Genomic DNA, 22,214 nt, shown 5'->3' with positions numbered 1-22,214 from the left:
GCACCTGGGTTCCAGCAGGTTCTTACAAAGTTGTCAAACATTTAACAATGAAATCAAGAATATGGAGGTCATAAAATGTGTTTTATTATATAGAGATTTTCTTTAGGTGTTACATTTTCAGATGTTGGCCACTGTAGGCTAAGCAGCCTGATGGTAGCCCTATACAGTAAATGGTGAAAACTACAAATCAAATTCAAATTAAATTCTTAAAAACATAACTTAGAATTGAGAAATGGGGCATAAATTGTGTTGTAGAGCTAATTTTAACGATTATTTGTTTGCATATTTTTGTTGGACTTTTTAAAATACTTTTGCCTGTTTTCAAATTTCCAGATCTCATCAACAAACATAAAAGTACCCATGGCGATACACCATTTACAGGAACTGAGCAGAGCCACACACAATCTTCAGTGCCAGCCAGGGGCCGAGGTCAAAGTGCATCTATGATCTACCCTCCCAGCTCCAGAGGAAGACTCTATGCTCCTCAGAGCTGTGGAAGTTGGAGGAAAACGTACTCTCTGAGAAACAAGAACCCTGAATCCTCTGCTGGACATCCCTCAGCTTCTGCCTCCTCCACTGTCCATCACTCTCATAGCATGTCACTGCCCAGCCTCAGCACGGGAAGCAGGACTGCCACTTTATCATCAGGGATATCTCAGCTGAAGAAAAAAGAACATATAAACAGCACAACGGAGAGTAGAGTTGTAGCAACAGAGAGAAAAAACAGTGATGCTCTTGGAAAAATGGGGTCAGCAGCAGAGTTTACGCAGAGGGTTGACAGCAGGAACACAGGCCTGCAGGGAAAGAAAATTAGTGTTTCTTTTGAAGTGGCCTCTTCAGCCACAGCCAGTACCTCAGCCATTCAGCAGAGCAGCTCCCAAGTAAAGATTGGACCTTCCCTGAAAAGCATAACCAGTACAGACACTCAACAGATTGTTGCTAAAACATCTCAGGTAACTCTCACTGCTGGTCTCTCTACTGCATTACAACAAGCTTCCTCTAACTCATCTTTACAAAGCAGCAAAGCCCAGGTCAATACTTCATATTCAAATAAATCAAAGTTCACTTGGGTAAAGGGTCAGAGTGCTGCAGGAGCAGAGCTCAAACCACTGAGCTCTGTTTCAACACCGTCAGCAGTTGTTGCCCCAACATCTGTCTTGAAATCTGGAGTTGCCATTGAAAGCCCCCCTTCATTTGTAGTTGCTAAGAGAACCGCTGCTAAGAAGTTACCTCGAAAGCTTAGCCAGCCCACTGTAGCTGCCAAGACCTCAAAGTACCGCTGGGTGTCCTCTGCAGGAGCCCAAGCTAAGACATCTCGTAAGCCTCCATCTCCCAAACCCTTGACTCTCACACAGAGAAGTCTGGACAAAGGAGAGGCCACAAGGAAACTTAAACCAGGTTCTTCTCCTTCTGTAAAATTGAAAAAAGGTATTGCAGTGTCCTCTGCTGGCACCTCACAGAGTAGCCGCTATCGCTGGAAAGCAGGGGGCCAGAGTACATCTGTGGCAGGGACAGCAGGAGCAACAGCAAACCGCCGTAGATCTGCTTTCCACTGGACAGCTGAGAAAAGTAACAAAGGATTGAAAGGAGGGATTTCTGTGCCCCTAAGTTTACCTCAGCGCACCTCCATGTTGTCATCCTCCTCGCCTGGAGGGTTCAAGCTCCGCAGCAGGATGAAGATTATTAGAAGGTCTACTATCAGGTGAATAATGCACATGACATGATCAAATTCAAATTCAAATTCAAATTTTATTTGTCACACACACACAACCATACACAGTATGACATGGGGGTGAAATGCTTGTAGCTGTACAATGCCCGACCATTAAATGACAGAAGAAAAGTTTTACAATATTTACAATTTACTACAAAAATTTACAAATTAACTTAGGTGATGGCTCTTGTTAAGGCTTTTTACTGCCCTACCCCCTAATATATACTGCATCCTTGTCAGTAGGGATCAGCCAAGCGTTCAGTGTGTCTTTGCTCATGTTTGGAGGATGTTTACACCGATAAGGTGAAAATGATTTACCTAATACTAACCTCTGGTTTCTGTTTGAGAAGGAGGGTTTAGTGAAAGCTCTGGATTTGTTAAGTCCAACATGAGATTTCTGTTCTAGAGCATTAATTTAAACTCTGGTTCAGTTATTGGGGTAACTGACATTCATCTTATTATCAATCAGATTCATGGTTACTAGGATATCTTTAGGATAGCTTCACTTACCTTAACACCGGCTAATCCTACTTGGTAGTCACTTGAAGGTGGGTATCAGATGCAGATGCAGAAAGACCTCACATTATGCCTCGAGGGTTGCAGGGCATAAAACTCTTATTGATTGTGTGCTGTTAGAAATGACCGTGGTGATGTGCCCCAAGAAGAGGTGGTTCTGTGATAAACTTTGTGTTACTGTAGTAATCACTGTTTAAATATATGAATCTAGACCTGCATGGTATATTCCACTGATGTTTTTCTTGTTCCCAGTAAATGGGCACATGCATGTCTCAGAGTGAACATACTCGGAGTTGATATAAGGAACTTTGAACAGCTTTTTTTGGAACTAAACATTCAATTTCCCATCTCAGAGTTCATTAACTCAAAGTTTAGGATTTCTTATGTTTAATAGTTTTTTACTCCTCCTGACTGTCCTGTGTGTCTGCCTTCTGTATTGTGACCACAGTGGCAGTGGATCAGAGAAGGTGAGCCCACCAGCTGTGAAGCACTCTCCCCAGGGCAGAATCTATACTTTGGCCAGGACTCCCACAGGAGTTAGGAGGACACCCACCAGGGAGCTTGTGTCGTTTGGTAGACACAAGTTGAGGCGGCTTTCCCCTGTCTCATCAAAGACAAGTAAGAAGCACACACTACAGACCAAAGTAGAAAGTTGTTATTTTGCTCTGCTGTAAAGTTTGCTTTGACTAATTGCTGACGTGTCAACCATACATGGATGTTTACGCAGAAAATCCTATAGCTGTGGGTGATAAATCTTCTTTTAAACACGTGCGTGTCCTCACCCATTATTTGGTTGAGAGCAGTAATATTCTACAGCCATTTGGTGGTGCTGTAACAACTCCAAGCCGCAAAGTCACCAGCTGCATATCAAGCAAGCATACCTGTTTTGCTTCCTGGAGTTATTCATTATGCTTATGTTTTGTGTGCACTTTGGTCATGGTTAGGCATATGCTTAGTTTTAGAAAAACATGGAAAAATAGGGAAAGATGTAATTTATATGAAGATATAATAACAGGATAGAGTCCAAATAGAAATGCATTATGTACTGCTGTCTACCACACCTGCAAGAAAAACAAACATACACGACCTCGAACACAAAAATTTGAAAATGCTGATTTATATATCTGTGTAATCTTCTTGTGGGGTGTGTGAATGTGAGAGAGAGAGAGAAAGAGAGTGTGGAGTGTAAATGTGTATGTGTCTTTGCCACAAAATGTACTTGAAAATGAGGGTGGGAAGCCGCAATAACGTCTCCCAGGAGTCAGAGGCAGGCAGAGATGGATCCTGGAGAACTGGGCTATTTGCCCCCTCGAGAGTACTGAAGACCTAAGGCCACACATCCCAGCTAGCGAAGGAAGCTGCCCCTAGATGGGGTGCCCACGGCCAAGAGGTGGGAGTCCCAGAGGACAAGAGGCGATGGGCAGTCGACCCCGCTAGAATTCTCACCCAGGACATGGCAGACCTCCCCTCAGACAGGGAAGAAGTCCAAGCCACCCCAGACCACCAAGAGAGTGGGTCCATACCAGAACATCCTGTCAAGCATCCTGGAACCAACTAGTACCCTCATCCCAGGAAGGGGGAGCTGATCCCCTCCCTCTATGACCATGTCCTACAAGGCCAAGGATCAGCAAGTCCCAGACCCAGGCCCAGCCATCCACGCATCCACCCTTCCACCCATTAATGATACACAGAGATACAAAATCAACATATTGATCAACATAGAAGTGCCAAAAACTGCAGACAGTCCCCAGACATCCATGCTTGAAGGCCAGCATGTGAGGTGAAATTAGCATGTTTACACCCTGCTGCTGCTGGAAAAAGAAAAAGATGGAAAAAAAAGTTTGTGGTCTCTACAGCTAATTTGCCCTTCTGTTAGACAGAGGGTGATTTAATTATTTATTTTTATTACAACTCACCTCTTTGTGACTCTACAATGTAGTAGTGCCTGAGCCAGGAAGGGTGTCCGGTTCAAAAATCTGCTAAATCAAATATGCAGAGACACTTGGTGTAATGACCCCCTGTGAAGCAGGGAGGAGCATTTTGTTAAGGCTCTATGTTGATTGACTGATTAATCAGCCAGGGCTTGATAGCAGTAATAGCAGCGGTAATTTACAGATGTGGAGGCAGGCAGCACCACTGATTGGCTGATTAATCAGTCAATCAAGGTAGGTGTCTGTGCCTCGCACCAGTGCACTTCATGACTTAGTTCATCACCTTGGCAATCCATGTTCCTGTCTAAACTTTGTAACTGCTGTCTCCGAAAACACAACATCATGGTGGTGGCTACATCTATAAATTGTATATAGTATCTCACAGTTATTGTTAATAGCCAGTCTTTTTATGGTTCATTTTGAGAACCTGTCAGTAGCTAACCACAGAGCAGGTGCTCCAGAGGTTCTAACAGTAAGAGGAAAACATCAGTTTATCATGTTTGCATCGTTGATATGTAGGATAATAGAAATAATGGGCAAAACCAAGCTTCTTTCTGCTTGCTGTTTTAGTTTTTGTTCAACATGCTTCTAATTGATCCAGTGTGAACACAATACATACTCTACCAGCCAGTGTCTGCTTTGTAATGTATGTAGAACTGGTACAAAGCTGCTAGTTAATTGAAGCCATGTCCAGCAGAGGGCAGCAGTTTCCATCCATGTCATCCTTGTAGGGGCTTTGTGTTGCAAGCTGTCACAGGGAGGTGTACAGGCAGACTATAAGAGGGGGTGGGTTAATTGATTGCCCAATTCAGCGGTGATGGCGAACAAGTGCCGATAGCGGGTAATTTGCAGAGGTGGAGGCAGGCAGCACCACTGCTATCAAGCCCTGGCACCACTCTCCTTCCAGTAGATAAAAAGGAGCTAATGCATAATTATCCTTTTGCAAATTGGATTGTTTTAACGAACTGTAGAATATAGGCCTAACCTGATGGAAAGCAATCATTGTTTTTACAGCCCCAACCCCGCTCTCCCTCCATTCCCCCCTTCCTGCTTCCACTTGCCCCTCGAACCCTCCGGTCATTTTGTGTGTACCCTACACGGCTCATGGCCATCTTCGTGTAATCTCCCATACTCAATGGAGTCAGAAGACATTAGAAAAACCATCACTATTAACATTAGGCTTTATTCGTCCCCATGGCTCTGCATCTTAAATTCTGTTCCTCTTTTTCTGATGCTTTAACACAACTTTATGCTCTTTTTCCCACACCTCCTAAATCATTTTGTCTTTTCCTTATCTTCATCTTTGCCCTCAGTTTTTTATATCATGTGATACAACAACAGGAACACATGCATCTCTAATTAAAGATGGACATTAGAGACTGAGGAAAGGTGGAATGTGGATGAGTGTGGAAGAAGATGGAGTGAGGAATGCTGCTCTTAGCCGTCTGTGCTTCTGATAAGAGCTGCTAATAAAGCGCAAATTGAATTACTAATGATGGGAAGCACATTCCCTATAGATGAGCCTGTTTAAAACCGACCTCATGACCACTCACACATGCATGATAATATACTCACAAACAATGTTTCTTAATTTCCTGCTCGGTATGCTAGTTTCAGCTTCCTGTCCACGTTCAGGGGACCGTGTTTTCTGAGGTGCGTGGTTATCTGAGGTTTAATTTAAAGAGGGCATAAACCTAAGTAAGCAGTTAGGACTGTAATGAATTGAGAGGTGTGTGTGTGTGTGTGTGTGTGTGTGTGTGTGCTTGCATGCAGTCAGAGACAGCCATGTAGCCCAGATAATCTAATAAAGCAGATAAATGTCAGGAGCGGACAGAACACAGAGAGGAAGAGTGCTGAGGCGTGCGTCTTCAGGCCCCATGTGACAGGCTTCTGGAGCGCTTTAGGTCTCTATCTCACTCCAGTTTCTTCCCTCTCTCACCATCTCTCATCCAGTCTTGCTCAGTCGTTCCCCTCGTTTTGGCTGTCTTCACTGCTCTTTTAAAATACCTTGTGATTTTATTTTATTTTTTTAAATCCCAGCGCAGTGGAGCATTTTTGCAGACTACAGGCGTTTTAGGTCTGAACTGTCCAATAAAGCCTTGAGTAAAAGAAACTTTTGAACTTTAATTTTCTAAAAATAAAACGACACTTATAGATCAACAATTTGGCATAGAAACTATTTTTGACATAATATTTATACTTGTACTTTTTCAAAACAAAAAACAAAATGACTGTTCCTCCCAGTCCACACACAATTCACTTCAAGCAAACACATAAAGAAATTTTCATAAATACAAAATGTTCAATGGTAATTGTCCTTGTGGAAGGTTTGAACGGAGGTTTGCCTGATTGTGATCTAACTTTCTTTTTTTTTTTGTTCCAAAACGGGGTCATTAACTTTTGGGCAGGTTCATTAATGTTCATTTTAGTTGTTCATCCTGTTACAAACTAAGTAGAAACTGCTTCAGTTCTAATGAGAAAATAAGCAATTTTCTACATCACTGTGAACGCTTCCCAAAATGTTGCAATCTGCCACATCCAGTGAAAAGGTGTGCGTTTAACCTCTGTGGATTTAGTGACACAAATGTTTTTGTTGTATGCAACAATTGGGTGCTTTTGTGTACAGAGCGGGTTTTGCTGCTTTCTTATTAAAACGCTCAACTATTTTCTTGAAGCATTCCCTACTCACTGTATTTATTGGACATGTTGGCCAAACAGAATGTGATTGGGTTAATGATTTCAGTGTGTCTTTGTGAGCTGGATGGATATACAGCCATGCTGTCCAGCCTCGATCTCATGGATGACTAAGCTGGATTTTTTTTTTTTTTTTTTTTTAATGATTCACGTTACAAGGTTCTTCTTAGCCTTCATGGTTTTCCTGCAGTTTGTGGTGCATTTTCAAGTGGTTGAACAAGTTAGTTGTTATTTCACAATACACACAGAATTCCACACTCCTCTTCACATATGATTTCTTCTTGGTTAGCGCAATTTTGAGCTAAATCTTAAGTATTTCCAGACCCATGCTGTCAGATTGGTGACCTGTTTGTGTGTTGTAATTGGAATGTCTCTCTTACATGCCTCTTTTGCTCTCTCACACAACATAGAGGCCATTATCGCCGCAAAAGAATCCTCTTTTCACACCCCCTGCTCCTGCAGAGATCCAGTCACTGTGCCAACACTGATGCCATTTGTTTTGTCCATAAATAACATGCACAGCTCTGCATTGAGACCCTGCTTTCTTGGACCTTTTCTACTTTATGCATACATCTCATTCCATTTACTTTATGTGGACACATGCAAACAGAAAGTATTAAAGTTCCTCAAAGAGATGCTCAGCCCTTGGAGAGTAGAGCATGACTGATCCATTCTATCCAGGTATAATCTTTTCATTGGCAGTGTGTTTGGGGAAATGTGGGTGGGAAATGCTTTCCAAGTGGTATTGCATGGTGGATAAAAAATCGGGTGCTACATATCTGTATTCATAACTCATCAGTTAGTTAGCTAAAATACAGTCCCAGACCGTGACAGAGCCTCCACCATGTTTTTCAGGTGGCCGTAGATCATAGGTGTCAAACTCTGGCCCGCGGGCCAAATTTGGCCCGCAGCCTAATTACATTTGGCCCGCGAAGCCATACCAAAAATACTATCAGAGCTAGCCTACTGGTATTATACAGCTAATATATATATTGTTTAGTATTAAGCTTTGCTTGCTCCATATTCAGTTTTTCAGCAAAACGTGTTTGAGTCCATAAGAAAAGATTCATTCTTATATCTGGAGGAATAAATATATTTCAATAAATATATTTCAATAAATATTAACGTTAGCCTGCGACTTTGTTCTAGTTTTGAATTTTGGCCCACTGTGTATTTGAGTTTGACACCCCTGCCGTAGATGGTCACTGCTGTGCCTCTCCCCAGACCTGTTCTGTATGTCATACAGACATACTGTCATACTGACAATGATTTAAACCAACAATATCAAATCTGGACTCCTTGCTCCATAAGACCTGTTGCCACTGAGCTTTAGCATAGTTCTTGCGTAATTTAGCACACCTCCGCCATTTTTCCCTGTTTCCCTTTCTTAAGATTAAGTTAAAGGGCTGTCTCTCTTCGTAAGGACATGACTTCCAGATACTGTTAATATGTTGTAGATAGTTCTTTAGGCCTCTGCTTGTTTGGGTTTCAGTTAATGTCTTTGAAATTCACCTTGGTGGTGCAAAATTCCTATTTTATAGCTATTCAAATACGTTATCTTTGACATTTTCTGTTCCTTCTGTTTTTAGAATTGTCTGTTATGTGTATACACGATATTGGTTCTTCCATTTGTGTGATGTATTCCAACGAAGTTGAAACTAGCTAGTCTGCAAGGAAAACACCAGACTTGATTGGTGTGGTGTTTTTCTTGCTGTGCTACAAACAAGCTAGAAGGCCACCCTAACCAGATAGAGATGTGGTTCATGGGCGAGTTGGGAGATTCAATACAGGGACTGCTTGTACTGCTTAGTTATTTATCATGTACTTAGCAAAGTAATTAGCAAATAAAATATATGCAGAGAATAAATTTAATGATCACCAAGCCCTCCATCTTCTGTTGCTGAAGTACTCCACTTCTTTTGGACTAAAACTGCACAGTAATCACACAAATATAGAAACCTTTTTGGGTCCTGACACATGTACACGCTATCTGCCTGTCTTTTTTTTTTTTTTTTTTTTTTAAACCTTGTTTATTTTTGCTTGTTTATTTGCATCACTCTCTGGTTCACACGTGCTCCAGTTTCTCCCACTTTTCCTTCACACCATGGCCACTTGTCCTGCGGTCTTCTCACACTGACTCACTTTCCTGCATTTGCACACACAGCAGCAGCTTATAGAGGGCAAGAGATCACCGCTTGTTTGGAACTGAAAGCTGTGTGCTCACTGTCACTCCATATAACATGTAAAGTAACATGTGTTTTGCACACTGATGTTTCTCTGAACTCTATTCTTTAAATGATTTTAATAGTTTGTGTGTGTTTATGTGTGTGCATTGTTGTGTAGGTCCCCCCAAACAGCTGCCTACATACCGCTCTCTAAATGCCATTTCCCTGTGCTCCCGTAGTATTATCAGTTGGCCCAAAGTATGGACATTAAACTAATGTGCGCGCGCACACACACACACACACACACACACACACACACACACACACACACACACACACACACACACACACACACACACACACACACACACACACACACACACACGCTCATTCTGCTCATTCCTCTTCACTTTCTCAGGCTCTCTGTGTCAAACAGGTGGACCTCTGTCCTCTTTCTGTCTGTGCTGAACTGTCTGTGGCCTTCTCTCTCTCTCTCTTAATGCCTGTCACCATTTGTCTCACTCACACACATTCTCTGTAAGACATGTGCGCCCACACACACAAACAAAACACATGTCCACAACTGTAATGTTGCCTTAATGATTTAGACACAGGCTCATGCAGTTGTTGCAGACAGAAAAGAAGAATAAACCAACAAGAATGTCAGTGTAACTTCCACTTTTTACGTCTGGCTAAACAGAAGTAGTGCCATGAGACCTCTTTGTGGACTTTTGTAATCTTCACACTTTTCTGTGCATACACATAAAAGGCAGAATTGACATCTGCGTCTGCATGCATATATATATATATATATATATAAATATAAGTAGTATAGCTATTCAATTGCATGAATGGTCCAGTTTCTCATGTAAGATTGCATCCTGCACATTACTGGCTTAGTATAGCTCTGTACCATGGTGCACTGTAACATTTGGCATTTTGATTAACCTCCCAGTGCCCAGAGAGCTGTACATGCCAATGATCTGTCTGATCCCTGAACGTACGGTATGCCCACATGAGTAACTTCACCCTAACTTTGCTGTAAGGCCTCTCCTTCTCCCCTCTCTTGGACTCTCATCAAACTGTCAGCTGGCAATAATTAAAATTTTCACTCATTTGAGTTTAACATGCCTCTCTGGCCTTCTTGAGGACACTGACATGGTTGAGAATACTTGGTCTTTGCTAAACCTGCTAAATGACAACAGATTCAAATTGCTTAAGGCGTGCTCCAGATAATCCAATCATTGAATCAATATTCTGTTATTATTTATATTTTTTATAACAAGTTCTAAGATTATTTGTGTGGTGTTGTGAAGGGGTGTCTTATTTTTTGTCGGGTGGGGTGGTGGGGGCGCAGCGGGTGTTGAAAAGTGTCATCAATGCTACCAAGTCCAGAAACTTTATCCTGAGATGATTGTGACTCCTTTCCAGTTAAGGAGGTAAATGTTTTCTTGGTATCCAGAGGAGTGGCCCATGTGCTGGGCTGTCTGAATAAATCACAAACCCAACAGGAGGCACACAGCGCACTGCTAATTATTTGAGAACACGTGGCAGGCTATATGGGTGTCGCTTATTGGTAAATGGGTTGGCTGGACCAATGGGTGTTGCCATATTTAGCTATGACAGTATAGACTTAAAATCCTGCCAATAGTAATGTGTACTAGTAATAGTAATTGTGACAATGATAATAATATTGATGTAATTATAACAATGGTGGCAGTAACTAAATAGTCGATACATTAGCAGGAATATTTAAATGTAAGGACAGATTTTCAGGAAAACTTTACCAGATGTGCAAAATAGAAACAGATTTTTGAAATTGTCCGGTGTATAGATTGGGATCCATGTACTTTTGGAAGGATTAAAATCAGACATTTGTCATTATATTTTCACAAATACATTTGACACTCAAATGAGAAAAATAAGGAGATAACATCTCGATGCTGTCAAGAAAATATCACAAACTGATCTAGATATTCTTCTTGGATGGTTTAGAGGGAAAATTTCAGCACTGGTGAAACTTCAGAAATTGGAACTGGCAGTATTTTTTTTTCTTTATTATTTACCATTTAAAATTTTCAAGGGACTACTTGAGGGTTTCAGCCAGTATGCTACAAACCTAAGAGGCCTGATTAGCCCACATGGATGCATTTTGTTCAAATTAATGGCCTGGAAAACTGTTTTTATTTCCCAACCAGCAAACTGGCCAACCACAACTTTAAACCACCATCCAAATATTGTGTAGCTTCCCATCCTGCCAAAATAGTTTTGACCATCCTGACATGGACACGGGACCTCTGAGAGGATCTTTTAGTGTCTGCCACATGGATGTTGGGTAAAATGCTTTGGCTCCTGCTGGGTGCAGGTTAGAGGTTCTTTGGATCAGACTTGTTCCAGTGCATCCCGTGGACGCTGCATCAGAATCCTTGAGCCCTTTCCAGGAGAACTTTACATTGAAAAGATCAATGTTATTTCCTCCACCATTCAGGGGTTTGTGTTCTGGCTGCTAATTGTTTCACAGCTATCATTACAAATCAGTATTTGGATGTACTTCTCACTTTAATACTTTAAAATATCTGAATTTGTCATGCCATTCTTAAAAACAAAAACAAAGGGTGAAACTAGAACTCCAGCAAGAAAAATCCGTTTATTATCAGAATACTGAAATACTGCAACAAAGTTTGCAGACTCATATAACAAATACTAAATAAAACAAACTGACAGAAGTAACTAGGTCTCCATTCATTCTTTAACTTCAACTGATTAATCAGTCCAAGTTATTCCTGTGCAGTTAGGGGTGCTGTTGTGTTACATAAAGATGTATTTGTCATCGTAACAGGGAGGGGAAAGTCTGGGGCTGTTAAGAGCTGCTCCATAAATCTTCACCTTTTGTTAGTTGGTAAAGTTGGCCGGCCACTCGCCCTGCTGTACCCTGACCCTATGACAGTAACATTATCCGGCCCCGCTCCCCTCCATATGTCTGCACACACTGACACATTGCCTCAGTAAGTGCAGGAGGTTTGCTTGGGAGGACGAGAAAAGATTCTGAAGTGTGCTTGGCACGTTATGTCCACCAACTCAGACACGGTATTAGCAGATGTAAGCGCACAAGACAGGAAAAAAAAAACCCAATGTTAAACAAACATTATGTTGCTAATTTTAGACTTTCTGAATTGTTTTATCATGATATTCTCTACTGGATCAAACTTGGCAGTTATATTTTATCTTGTACTCTGCAGAACTTTTCATTTAATCAGGATGTAGACCACACGAGATAGCTTAAAATGGGGTTTCCACTGGATAAAAACAACAGAAAAGATGCTTTGAAATCCAAGGAACTAGTTAGGGCCTTGTCCCCTGATTTGAAGCAGGGGCACAAGTTCTGGGGACTGTAGGGACTTCTTTCGCCACCCAGGTTTTCTTATTAGAAGAGACTCAGATCCATTTACTCACAGTGAAATTACCAGCACAGGTCAAGATGTAGCACAAGGCTATATGTGTGACTTCCTCTAAGTCCCAATGTACAAATAAATCTAATTATTTGGTGCAAAGCAGTGTTTTAGTGTCGCGAGAGCTCCCTCGGCCCAGGTTTTAATAGTCAATTTCATTAATTTAATTTTTTTTTTTTTTTTTTTTTTGTGTAGTGCCAGATGACAGCAACAGTCGCCTCAAGGCGCTCTATATTGTAAGGTAAAGACCATACAAGATCTTGAAGATCAGCCTTGTTTTTGTGCTGAGGGAGGTGTAAGCAGGGACAGGTATCAAGACGGGGGGGGCAACTGTGTAGGAATGCTTAATGCTTGAATAAACATGGCTGAGTGCGTTACTTTTCCTTGTAGTACATGCCAAATGTTGGTTGATTGGTAGTATTGTTTCAATGCCTGAGGAAAGTCCAGCTTTGTTCTTAGTGTGTTGTTTCACCCAGCTCTGGTTCGGCCCCCAGTCTTTTCACTACCAACTAGATGCATGATTCCCACACTGTGTGAATCAGCAATGTTGTACTGTGCAATAGTATCATTCTAAGTTACAAATCTTTGATGGAACTATATCCGAGTCTCAGCTCATAAAGGCTTGCACATGAAAACTGAGGTAATCCTAATCAAGGCTGGAGTATTTCTGTGTGGAGTTTGCATGTTCTACTTGTGCTTGCATGAGCTCTGTGGTTCTCTACGGCTGTCTTCCTCCCACAGTCCAAAGGAAGGTTAGGCTAATTTGCGAGTTGTGAATCTAAGTGTGAATGGGACACAGAATCTGTCTCTGTGTTTACCCTGTGACAAACCAACAACCTGTCCAGCATGTGTCCCCCCTCTCGACCTGTGCCAACTGGGATAAGCTTCCGCTGTCACAGAGGGATAAGCATAAGAAATGGATAGATGGATGTCATATATAGTAGATTGTTAGCTCTGGGTATCAAATGTACTAAAACCTGGTATCATTTTATTTCTTTACATTATAGTCTACTAGTTTTAGACTTTTTATTCAGACATAATAATTACAAAATATTTTAGGCATTTAACATTAGGAGAGGTGTTGGACCAGTAACAGTGAAATTTTCTGTTGAACCTGTTACTGCAACTACCATCTAAATTCTTATAGGCACTATCACTGCAGAGGTTAACCACATCTTTACTCCATTTATCTACTTATTTCTATTTCTCTACTTCTCTCTACCCTACAGTGGAATAAAGCTGTTTCCCATATTGATGGGGCTTGACTGTATGTCTTAGTAGGCTGGTAGAGCTAAGTAGAGATTTAGTTCTTCTTCTACTTCTTCTACTTCTACTTCTACTTCTTCTACTTCTACTTCTTCTACAATTTCATCCATATGCCCTTCTCAAATCTGTCTGCTCTACCTGAGTCTCCATACAAGACTCAAAGCTAAGCATCAGGTTCTCAAGTTCAGGGTCCAAGCTGAGGAGAAACCTGACCCCTCATCTTGAAGATGTTTTTTTTTTTTTCTCCTTCATCCAAGCTTTCCAACTTTCCATTTCCATCCACCTACTGGCCTGGACATCTGAACCCCTGCAACTCTATTCTGGTCTGAGTGAGGTATTCACTGGCCCTCTACTGTCTAGCCCACCAGTCCCTAATGCTTTTTTTCTGTCCATTTAAATATCCACATTACTCTCTCTCTCTTCACCTACATTTTGATCAGTTTTTGGTGTCTTTTTAATTTCACCAGTGCTGCTTTGTCTGATGGATAGATTGAGGGGCTGAACTGAAACTCAGTTCTAATGATGTAATCTGCCAAATGTAACCCTAACCCTGCTCAAACAATTAGAGGAACATTTGAATCACACATCAGATAGTAATGAATGAATCATAAAAGTTGAAAATGTTGATAAACTTTGTGTGGAGAATAAAATTACTTAATGGCCATTACACACCAAAAACATTAACCCTTTTGATGGCTAGATTCAAAGTGACACTGCAAGTCAAAATTTACCATTAAACTCACAGGCTGATCCAACTTGAATCATAATGTGGCTCATGCATTCCTACCTGGGTATGCTCCTGATGAGATGGCAGATGGTGTCCCAGAAGATCTCCTATCAGGGCATCAATAAGATAAGATAAGATAAGATAGAACTTTATTAATCCCTCGGGTGGGTTCCTCTGGGAAATTCGATTTCCATAAAAGCACAGCACCGACAGAAGTTACAGAGTTATACACACACACATATATATAAATACAGAGACAATATAAATAAAATATACGAAGGGGATAAATAGAATAAATAGGAATAAAAATAAAAATACAAGTGAATTGCACATTTCAAGTATTGAGTCTATTGCACCATTGACTATTTACAAAAGTATTGCACAAAAGGTATTGCACAGTGAGGTGAAGAGGCACTACAGCTTAGTTGTTCCCCCCTCCTTTGTCCTCCTGTTTCCCCTCCCTCTCCCCTCCAGAGAGGAGTTAAACAGTCTGATGGCGTGTGGGACAAAGGAGTTTTTAAGTCTGTTAGTTCTTGTCTTTGGGAGAAGCAACCTGTCACTGAACAGACTCTTCTGGTTGTTAATGGCCGTGTGCAGAGGATGCCTGGCATTGTCCATAATGTCCATCAGTTTCTTTAATGTCCTTTTCTCTGCCACTGTCACCAGAGTGTCCAGCTTCATGCCGACCACAGAGCTAGCCCTCCTGATCAGTTTCTCCAGCCTGGATGAGTCCTTCTTTGCTGTGCTGCTCCCCCAGCACACCACAGCATAGAAAAGTACTCCAGCAACCACCGACTGGTAAAACATCCTCAGGAGCTTCCTGCAGATGTTAAAAGACCTCAGCCTCCTGAGGAAGTACAGTCGGCTTTGGGCTTTTTTATACAGGTATAAAAGCTCATAGGCAGCCTGTGGTGCTATTTCTCAGTGTTAGCCTTGAGGCAATTCAGTTCAGTTTTATTTATAATATATAGGACCAAATCACAACAGTTACCTCAAGGTGCTTAAACACTGCTTAGCTGTGCACTCACACACAATGTTTCAAAGGTTCTGAATTCATTTCAAGTCTGGAGAAAGTGATGGCCACTCAGTTGCATCAATGCCTGTCATCCTGGAACAATTTACATACTTATCCTCCTGCACCTGGAGCACCCAGGGTCCAGTGCACCAGCATATGTTCTGACAATGGGTTTGAGGATATTGGCCATGTACTTAACAACAGTCAGGGCAGTGTTAGCTAACATTCTTTCACATCTGTCATGTATGGTCAGTGTGAACCTGCTGTCTCAATGGAATAGGGTGCCAGTGGTGGACCTGGCAGGTTTGTTCCTTTTTCTTTTTCTGGCAGGGGCCAATCAATATGCATGATGGTGAGTCTTGAGCACTGGTGCAAGTGAAGGATGTTGGGTTCTGTGCCACCATCATGGAGTCTGAGTCTATCAGTTTGGTCAGAAGTAGTCTACTGAATTCCTGGCAGTGCTCCCCCTTTTCCTCCTTGCATAAAGTAGCAGACACAGGTCCTTCTGCTGGGTTGAGGTCCTTCTGTCATCTTGCTTGTTTAACAGCCTGCTTCCTGGTATCTCCTCCTTACTCTTGCGAGTGTGCTGGAAGGAACTGCAAACATGTGAGGGGTTTGAGGAGTTGGACTACCTGTGCAAGCTGAAGGGGCAGTACCATCTCATGTTACCAGACTAAACCGAAACTAGAGAAAAATCAGTCAGGATGGGTAGGGAAGGGATCAATGGTCTGTGGTACCAGTACTATCAATTTCTGTGTACCCATTGCTGTTCCCGTCCTCCTCCCACAGTCTAGGATGTGGTTTGGTATTTAATAATAGATGATTGTTTTGTGTTTGTCAGTTGCTACACTCTTGTTAAAGTCCTTTAAGATAACTGCTAGGCATGTATTGATTAGCTATGCCTGGGTTGATTGTTTTTATAGCCTGAGAAGACACTGCATTCCCCTCATCACCACCTTCACACACTTCTTCAGTAACTCATCAAGAGTCCCCTACTCTCTGTGTGTTTGAATAATTAATGCTTAAACTCTTTAATTAGGGAGATTTGCTCTGAACAGATGCAATGTAATTAAGTCTTCAACTCTATGTGTGGCTGGAGTGAAAATGTATTTGGTTTTATTTGTTTTTCTTGCTCTATACAAACTGAAGACACAATAAAATATAACTTATCATGTCCTGCTTGTTGAAACATCTCAGATGATTTCCAGTATGTGTTCAGCTTTGGTTTGACTCTCATTGTGTTGGCATTCATGGTAGTAAACGTGCAACTGCTCTGGTATGGCAACTCTGGTAGCTGTAATGGGTGGAAAGACTATGAGCTCCGAGTGTGATATTAATAACCGGCACTACACGCCAGAACAATGATGAAAGATTTGTCAATCATCATTAGTGTAGTAATGACAGCACTCTGACCCTGCATTCTAATGCTAAATGTTTCATTATTCACCATGCATGTTTTCTTCCTTGTCACCTTTATAAGGGGATGTTGTTTAAGGTATTGTGCTGCCACTAACACACCAACACGTGTGGTATTTTATTTTGGGCACTGAACAATGTGATTAACACAGTGTGTGTACAGACGGTGTTTAGCTTAAGGTTGTGGTTAAGGATGTGATCAGTTTTAACAGTTTAACAGTCTAATTTCATACTTGTCAACTAGTCAGACATTTGGTTTTAATTTTGTGTTTTCCTCATGTTAAACTGGTTACCAAATTAGTTCCCAGGACTATCATGGGTAAATGCTACAAAATGCCTCATTCATTTTTACAGTACAATTTCTAGTATTATTTTTATCTTTGTAACATTTTCAACTTGAAAGATTTTTTCAATCATTTCTTTAATTTAATCTTTTATTTAGCCCTTTAAGACCTACCATAGAACCAAGTCCGCCAGAGCTTATATTATATTTTTACATGGTGTGGTGCCATTTTTGGGAGCATTTCAAGTTGCTATACATCAATACAACAATTATAGCCCAGATTTTAATAATATGTATTCATTAAGTGCATAGTAATTACATAAATTGCAAAAAAGTGCAATAAACTACAAAAAAATTTAAAATCGTTTTTGCTTTTTTAACATATATTTCTAGTTAGAGAAATTTAAGAGGCTTATCCCTCAAAACTGTAAATACAAAAAAGTTGCACAAAATAGTTTCCTACCACAGGAAATTTATTTTGAGTGTCTTCATAGTTTTATTTTTGAAATACACCAATTTTTATATATTGCAGAAAAAACGAAAATAAATATTATACTGCAAATTTGCAAAAAAGCAGCATATGCATCAAAATAAACTATTTCCAGCAGTGCAATATGAGTCCTAAGCATCCCAGAAACGATACAGAAAGTCATAAAGTCAAAGATAACTTTTAAAAACACCAGTATAGGCCCTGAGGCCCTGATGGTTAAAAAAAAAAACTAAATTTCCGCGAAAATGATGTCACTTCCTGTTTCGGGCAGGTAATGGCAGACATGCAAAAGTTTGCGCTGACGTCTAGTCCAACGTAGGAAGTGTTATGAACAGCTGATCGGATCGGCAAAGCGTGTTTCTGGAATATTATGTTTTTGTTGCTGCAAGTGCTTTTTATGCAGTTTTTGCAAAGCTATATGTGGAAGGAAACTGTGACCTATGACAAGCTGATGGCATAAGATGTAAGTACAACTCCTCCGGTTTCATATGCAAAAAAAACTATTGCGCTAGCTTACGTGGTTGCAGAGCTACCGGGATTTAAAAATAGTTACGCAAAACAGAGCGTGCCCACTCCGACCGGCTTTAAAGGGTTAATTGTTACACAGCTACTGATGCTGCACTTGTAATTTGATAAATTAATTTCACTGTTGCATAGCAGAACAAAAATAAAATTCTCTATAAATATAATAATTTGATGACCTGTTGATGATTAGTTGGTCTGCTCCAAATATGAAATCCGGCCGGTGGTGGGTTATCAGCTGTAGTCTGCTGGCAGTGATGCTGGTTTGACTGGTCAGTGGAAGGCAGCTGGCATGGATTCTGTCATGTCTTTTTGGGCCAGCACAGAATTAGCAGGGACCTGCAGAATTTGGGGTCAGTACTATTTATACTCACCTGTGAGTGGATCAGAGTGTACAGCCAGATTGAGGATTCACTCGTATGCACCACCCATATGCTCACCAGAGTGTCCTCCTTCTGCACTGCTGCCAATGAGCTGCAGAGGGGGCTCTGCACATGTGTGCTGCTGCCTCAGCATGTTAAGCAGCTGATGAACTTGTCCCTCACTCAAGCTGAACCTACAACCTCTAACTACACAGCAAATGTGCTTATGGTTTGGCATCTAAAATCACTGGCAACCATGGCAACCATTATAAGGATCCAACTTGACACTCAACTTTATTAATTTTTAGAAGATCATGACCAAAGTATTATTTCTTAATAATTTTCTAACTTTTTTGCCAACACGTAAAACTCATTCTTGCAATACTTCTGGTTCAGCTTCCAGCAGTAATGATTTAGTCACAGATTTATCTCACTCTCATTTGTTTCTCACTGGCAGATGAGAATCCAGAGAGTAGTCTCTTTCTGTTCTCTTCCATGCGAATGGTGGGGGGTGACTGCAGCTAGTAAACATTAGGGTGTCGTGGAAGGATGTAGAAAATATAGTAGTGGTGTAGGGTTGTGCGATATGACCAAAATCTCATATCCCAATATAAGATATTTATCGTCCTGACAACGATATGAATCACAAAAATGTAACATTTTCTGTAAATTCTGTGAATCTCGGGCAACTCGACTTGCGTGAAGTGTTTTCAGCTGGGCGTCCTTTACCTGGAGTCGAGTATTTTAACCGATGCATGAAACTATACATTTTTAGACATAAGTAGTAACGGCCACCATTTTCTTTGAAAGTTTGAGTCTAAGGTTTAGTTTTTTAGCACCTGACGTGATTCAGTTTATTTTGAAAAGTCTCAACAGGATCTTGAGCTTTATTGTGAAAGTGTTAACTGAAAAACAAACAAGCAGAGAACTTAAGGAAATTAATATAGGCACTACAGTGACCATCAAAAAGATGAAAACATATTGCTGTAAACAGTTTATTTTACGACATCACGAAACAAACGATAGCGTAACAGGAAACGATAGATGTTTTTATATCGTCATCCGGTATATATTGTTATATCGAACAGCCCTTTAGCGGTGTGGAATTAACACAGAGCCAGTGTATAAAAGGCTAAGATCTGACCTCAATATAGGACTGCCACAAACGATTATTTTGATAGTTGACTAGTCACCGATTATTTTTGCGATTAGTCGACTAATCAGATCATCATCCATTGGACGTACAGCGTACAGCTTATTGCACCAGCATGCATCTGCTCTTATATAACTATCATTAGCTGACAGCTTTAAGTGTTTCAGGTATGTGCTAACTAAAAATAAAGACAAGATGATAGTTTATTAAATTTTAATGAAATTTGCAGATTGTTTTGGTGAAGTTTAATAAACTCCTTGCTATCTAAAATATAACAGGACACTGGAGTATATTCTCGAGCATCTCACACTTCTGATGATCAGTTGTCTGCTTGAAGTTTATTCAGCTGTATAAAAACTATAACTTTAATCTCAGCCAAACCGATTTACTCAGGAACAAATAAAATACTAAAAAAAGCCAAACAACAACATTCTTAAGTTATCTAAGTGACTTATATTACATGTTTAACCGGAGTAGCGAAAGACGTTGGTGGGTTTGAAAACTATTTGCCGGGAGTCCGGTGTTCTCACAGGCTCTAGTGAGCCGTGCCCCCGGCTAGCTATCGAGCTGGTGGGTAACAGACCTCGCCGAAAACGTCGGAGCGCTTTTGAAAATATGTGGTGTCTTGATAAACTGAGCAGATATTTGAAGTTTACACAGCTACATTCTCACCTGAAAATATGTTAAACGTTTATTTTGTGACACAGAAAGAATAATAAGAGTAACATTAAAACTAACTAGCTGCCGCCATTGTTGGAAACTGACCTCGGCTGAGCTATGAATTCTGGGACACAGCTTCTTCTTCTTCTTCTGGGTTTAACGGCAGCTGGCATCCTTGTACATGCAGTGCTGCCATCTTCTGTTTCAGTCCGTTATTACACTCTTAAATCCTACTACTTATTCCTGCGTCTTTTGTGATCTTACAAAGCTTCAAACAACACGTCGCCTATTAAATCAGTCGTCGACGTAATCGTGACTAGTTGACTAATCGTGTCAGCCCTACCTCCATATCAAGTCTTTTTCAATGTTGTGGGACAAAATCTTTGGTACTCAAAGCTTCCTGGTTTATTATTTTGGACCGTGTGCTATTGAGTCATCACATTTGAGCATAATTTAATTAAAAGCAGGTAAACAATCACCTGGAGAACAAGAGGTATTGCTTTTTTCTGAAATAAAATCTCAAAGATAACCAGTTAACATGTCATTTTATTACCTTTTATTTTAAGCACACACTTGAACAGTGATGGTATTTCCCACACATCTACAATCCGGAGGAAGTACACTTATCGCACTTGCATCGCTTGCAAGTATTTGTGCAAATGTTTCTGAGCTCTGTAAAGGGCCTTTGCTGCTTATTGCTTTTTCTTCTGCAAACATGACTTATCATGTCCATTGTGAGTAATAACTGAGCAATATGATCAGCTGCCTCTCGAGTGAGTCTCTGGCACACAAACCTGCGACTGTTCTTTCATGCAGTGTCTGATTTGAGTTGCTCTGCATTGCACAGCAGGAGGAGGTCTGCTGGCTCAGTCCACTACAGAGGACATGTAAGCCAGCTGTGGCTGGCTGATTGAAGAGACTAAATGAGAGCTGAGGCATTGTTTGTATAAGTTAATTTCATTGCAGTTGTTCTCCCAGAATGATTTCAATGAATGAATGTTAAAATAAGTTCCTAGAATATCCTCTGGAAACCTGTCCATGTAAACTCTGTCTTTGGAAAACTAAATTATCAGCAAAGGTCTTGTCCAGATATCTACTGGCCACTCTGAAAGAGGCCCAATAATTGTCCATTGCCCTCAAAGTTAGTACACTAGATCATGTGTTGCTAGATTGTCGAATTCTATATTACTAGGGCTCGAGTTAATGGCTTGAATTAATGCAACTTGTGACCATCATGATCCTCTAGTTACCACACTAAAGTGTGTTTCAGGAAACATGTTTTCAAAAGAGCATCACTGAGATACATCCATCCCATATCCACATTACCTCCTCCCTTTGTCTCTACTTCTTAAACTTTTTAGGATTTTTCAGAATGATGCAGTTGGTGGAGTTACATTTTTAAGACATGATTTTCCTTTATGCCATCACGATGTGTAATTAGACCCAAAGTTTGTCAAACTGTTGATCATTTCAGTCTGAACAAACAGAAGTTGTCAGGTAAGATGAAATCAACTATTAAGGATTATCTGTGTGAAGAAAAAAATGTGCAGGAGTATAATGCATTGTAAATTCAGTTGGGTCAAAAATGGCTTTATTTCAAGTAAGTCTGTACTACTGTGGGTATATTTCATTTGCAGGCCTTATGATCCAAGTAAATAGTTTTATTTATGAAAGCAGGTATTGAGTTTTATTGTATTGAAGCTGCATGAAAGCAGGCTGACTTACCCAGAGCATGATAAATTACCAGGCTGGATCATGAATGTTAACACAGAGAAACATTTGTACATTGGCTTTATTAGATAATGCAATTCACTTGTTGTGAAAGTCTCAAAAGAAAAGACATGCAGTCTT

General features: G+C 40.6%; 1 protein-coding gene across 1 annotated transcript in view; it reads left to right on the top strand.

Annotated features, from left to right (window-relative positions):
- zc3h3 (zinc finger CCCH-type containing 3) overlaps positions 1–22,214 on the top strand; it is an 82,029-nt gene that overhangs the window by 2,287 nt on the left and 57,528 nt on the right. Inside the window, exons 2-3 of the mRNA XM_004572330.3 lie at positions 334–1,702; positions 2,679–2,848. Coding sequence (XP_004572387.3) covers positions 334–1,702; positions 2,679–2,848 — 1,539 coding nt within the window. The remainder of the gene's footprint in view (positions 1–333; positions 1,703–2,678; positions 2,849–22,214) is intronic.

Source organism: Maylandia zebra, linkage group LG17 (genome assembly GCF_041146795.1).
Source record: "Maylandia zebra isolate NMK-2024a linkage group LG17, Mzebra_GT3a, whole genome shotgun sequence".
NCBI classification, from domain to species: domain Eukaryota; kingdom Metazoa; phylum Chordata; class Actinopteri; order Cichliformes; family Cichlidae; genus Maylandia; species Maylandia zebra.
Note: the sequence above shows the minus strand (reverse complement) of the source record. Positions and strands in the feature narration are given on the sequence as shown.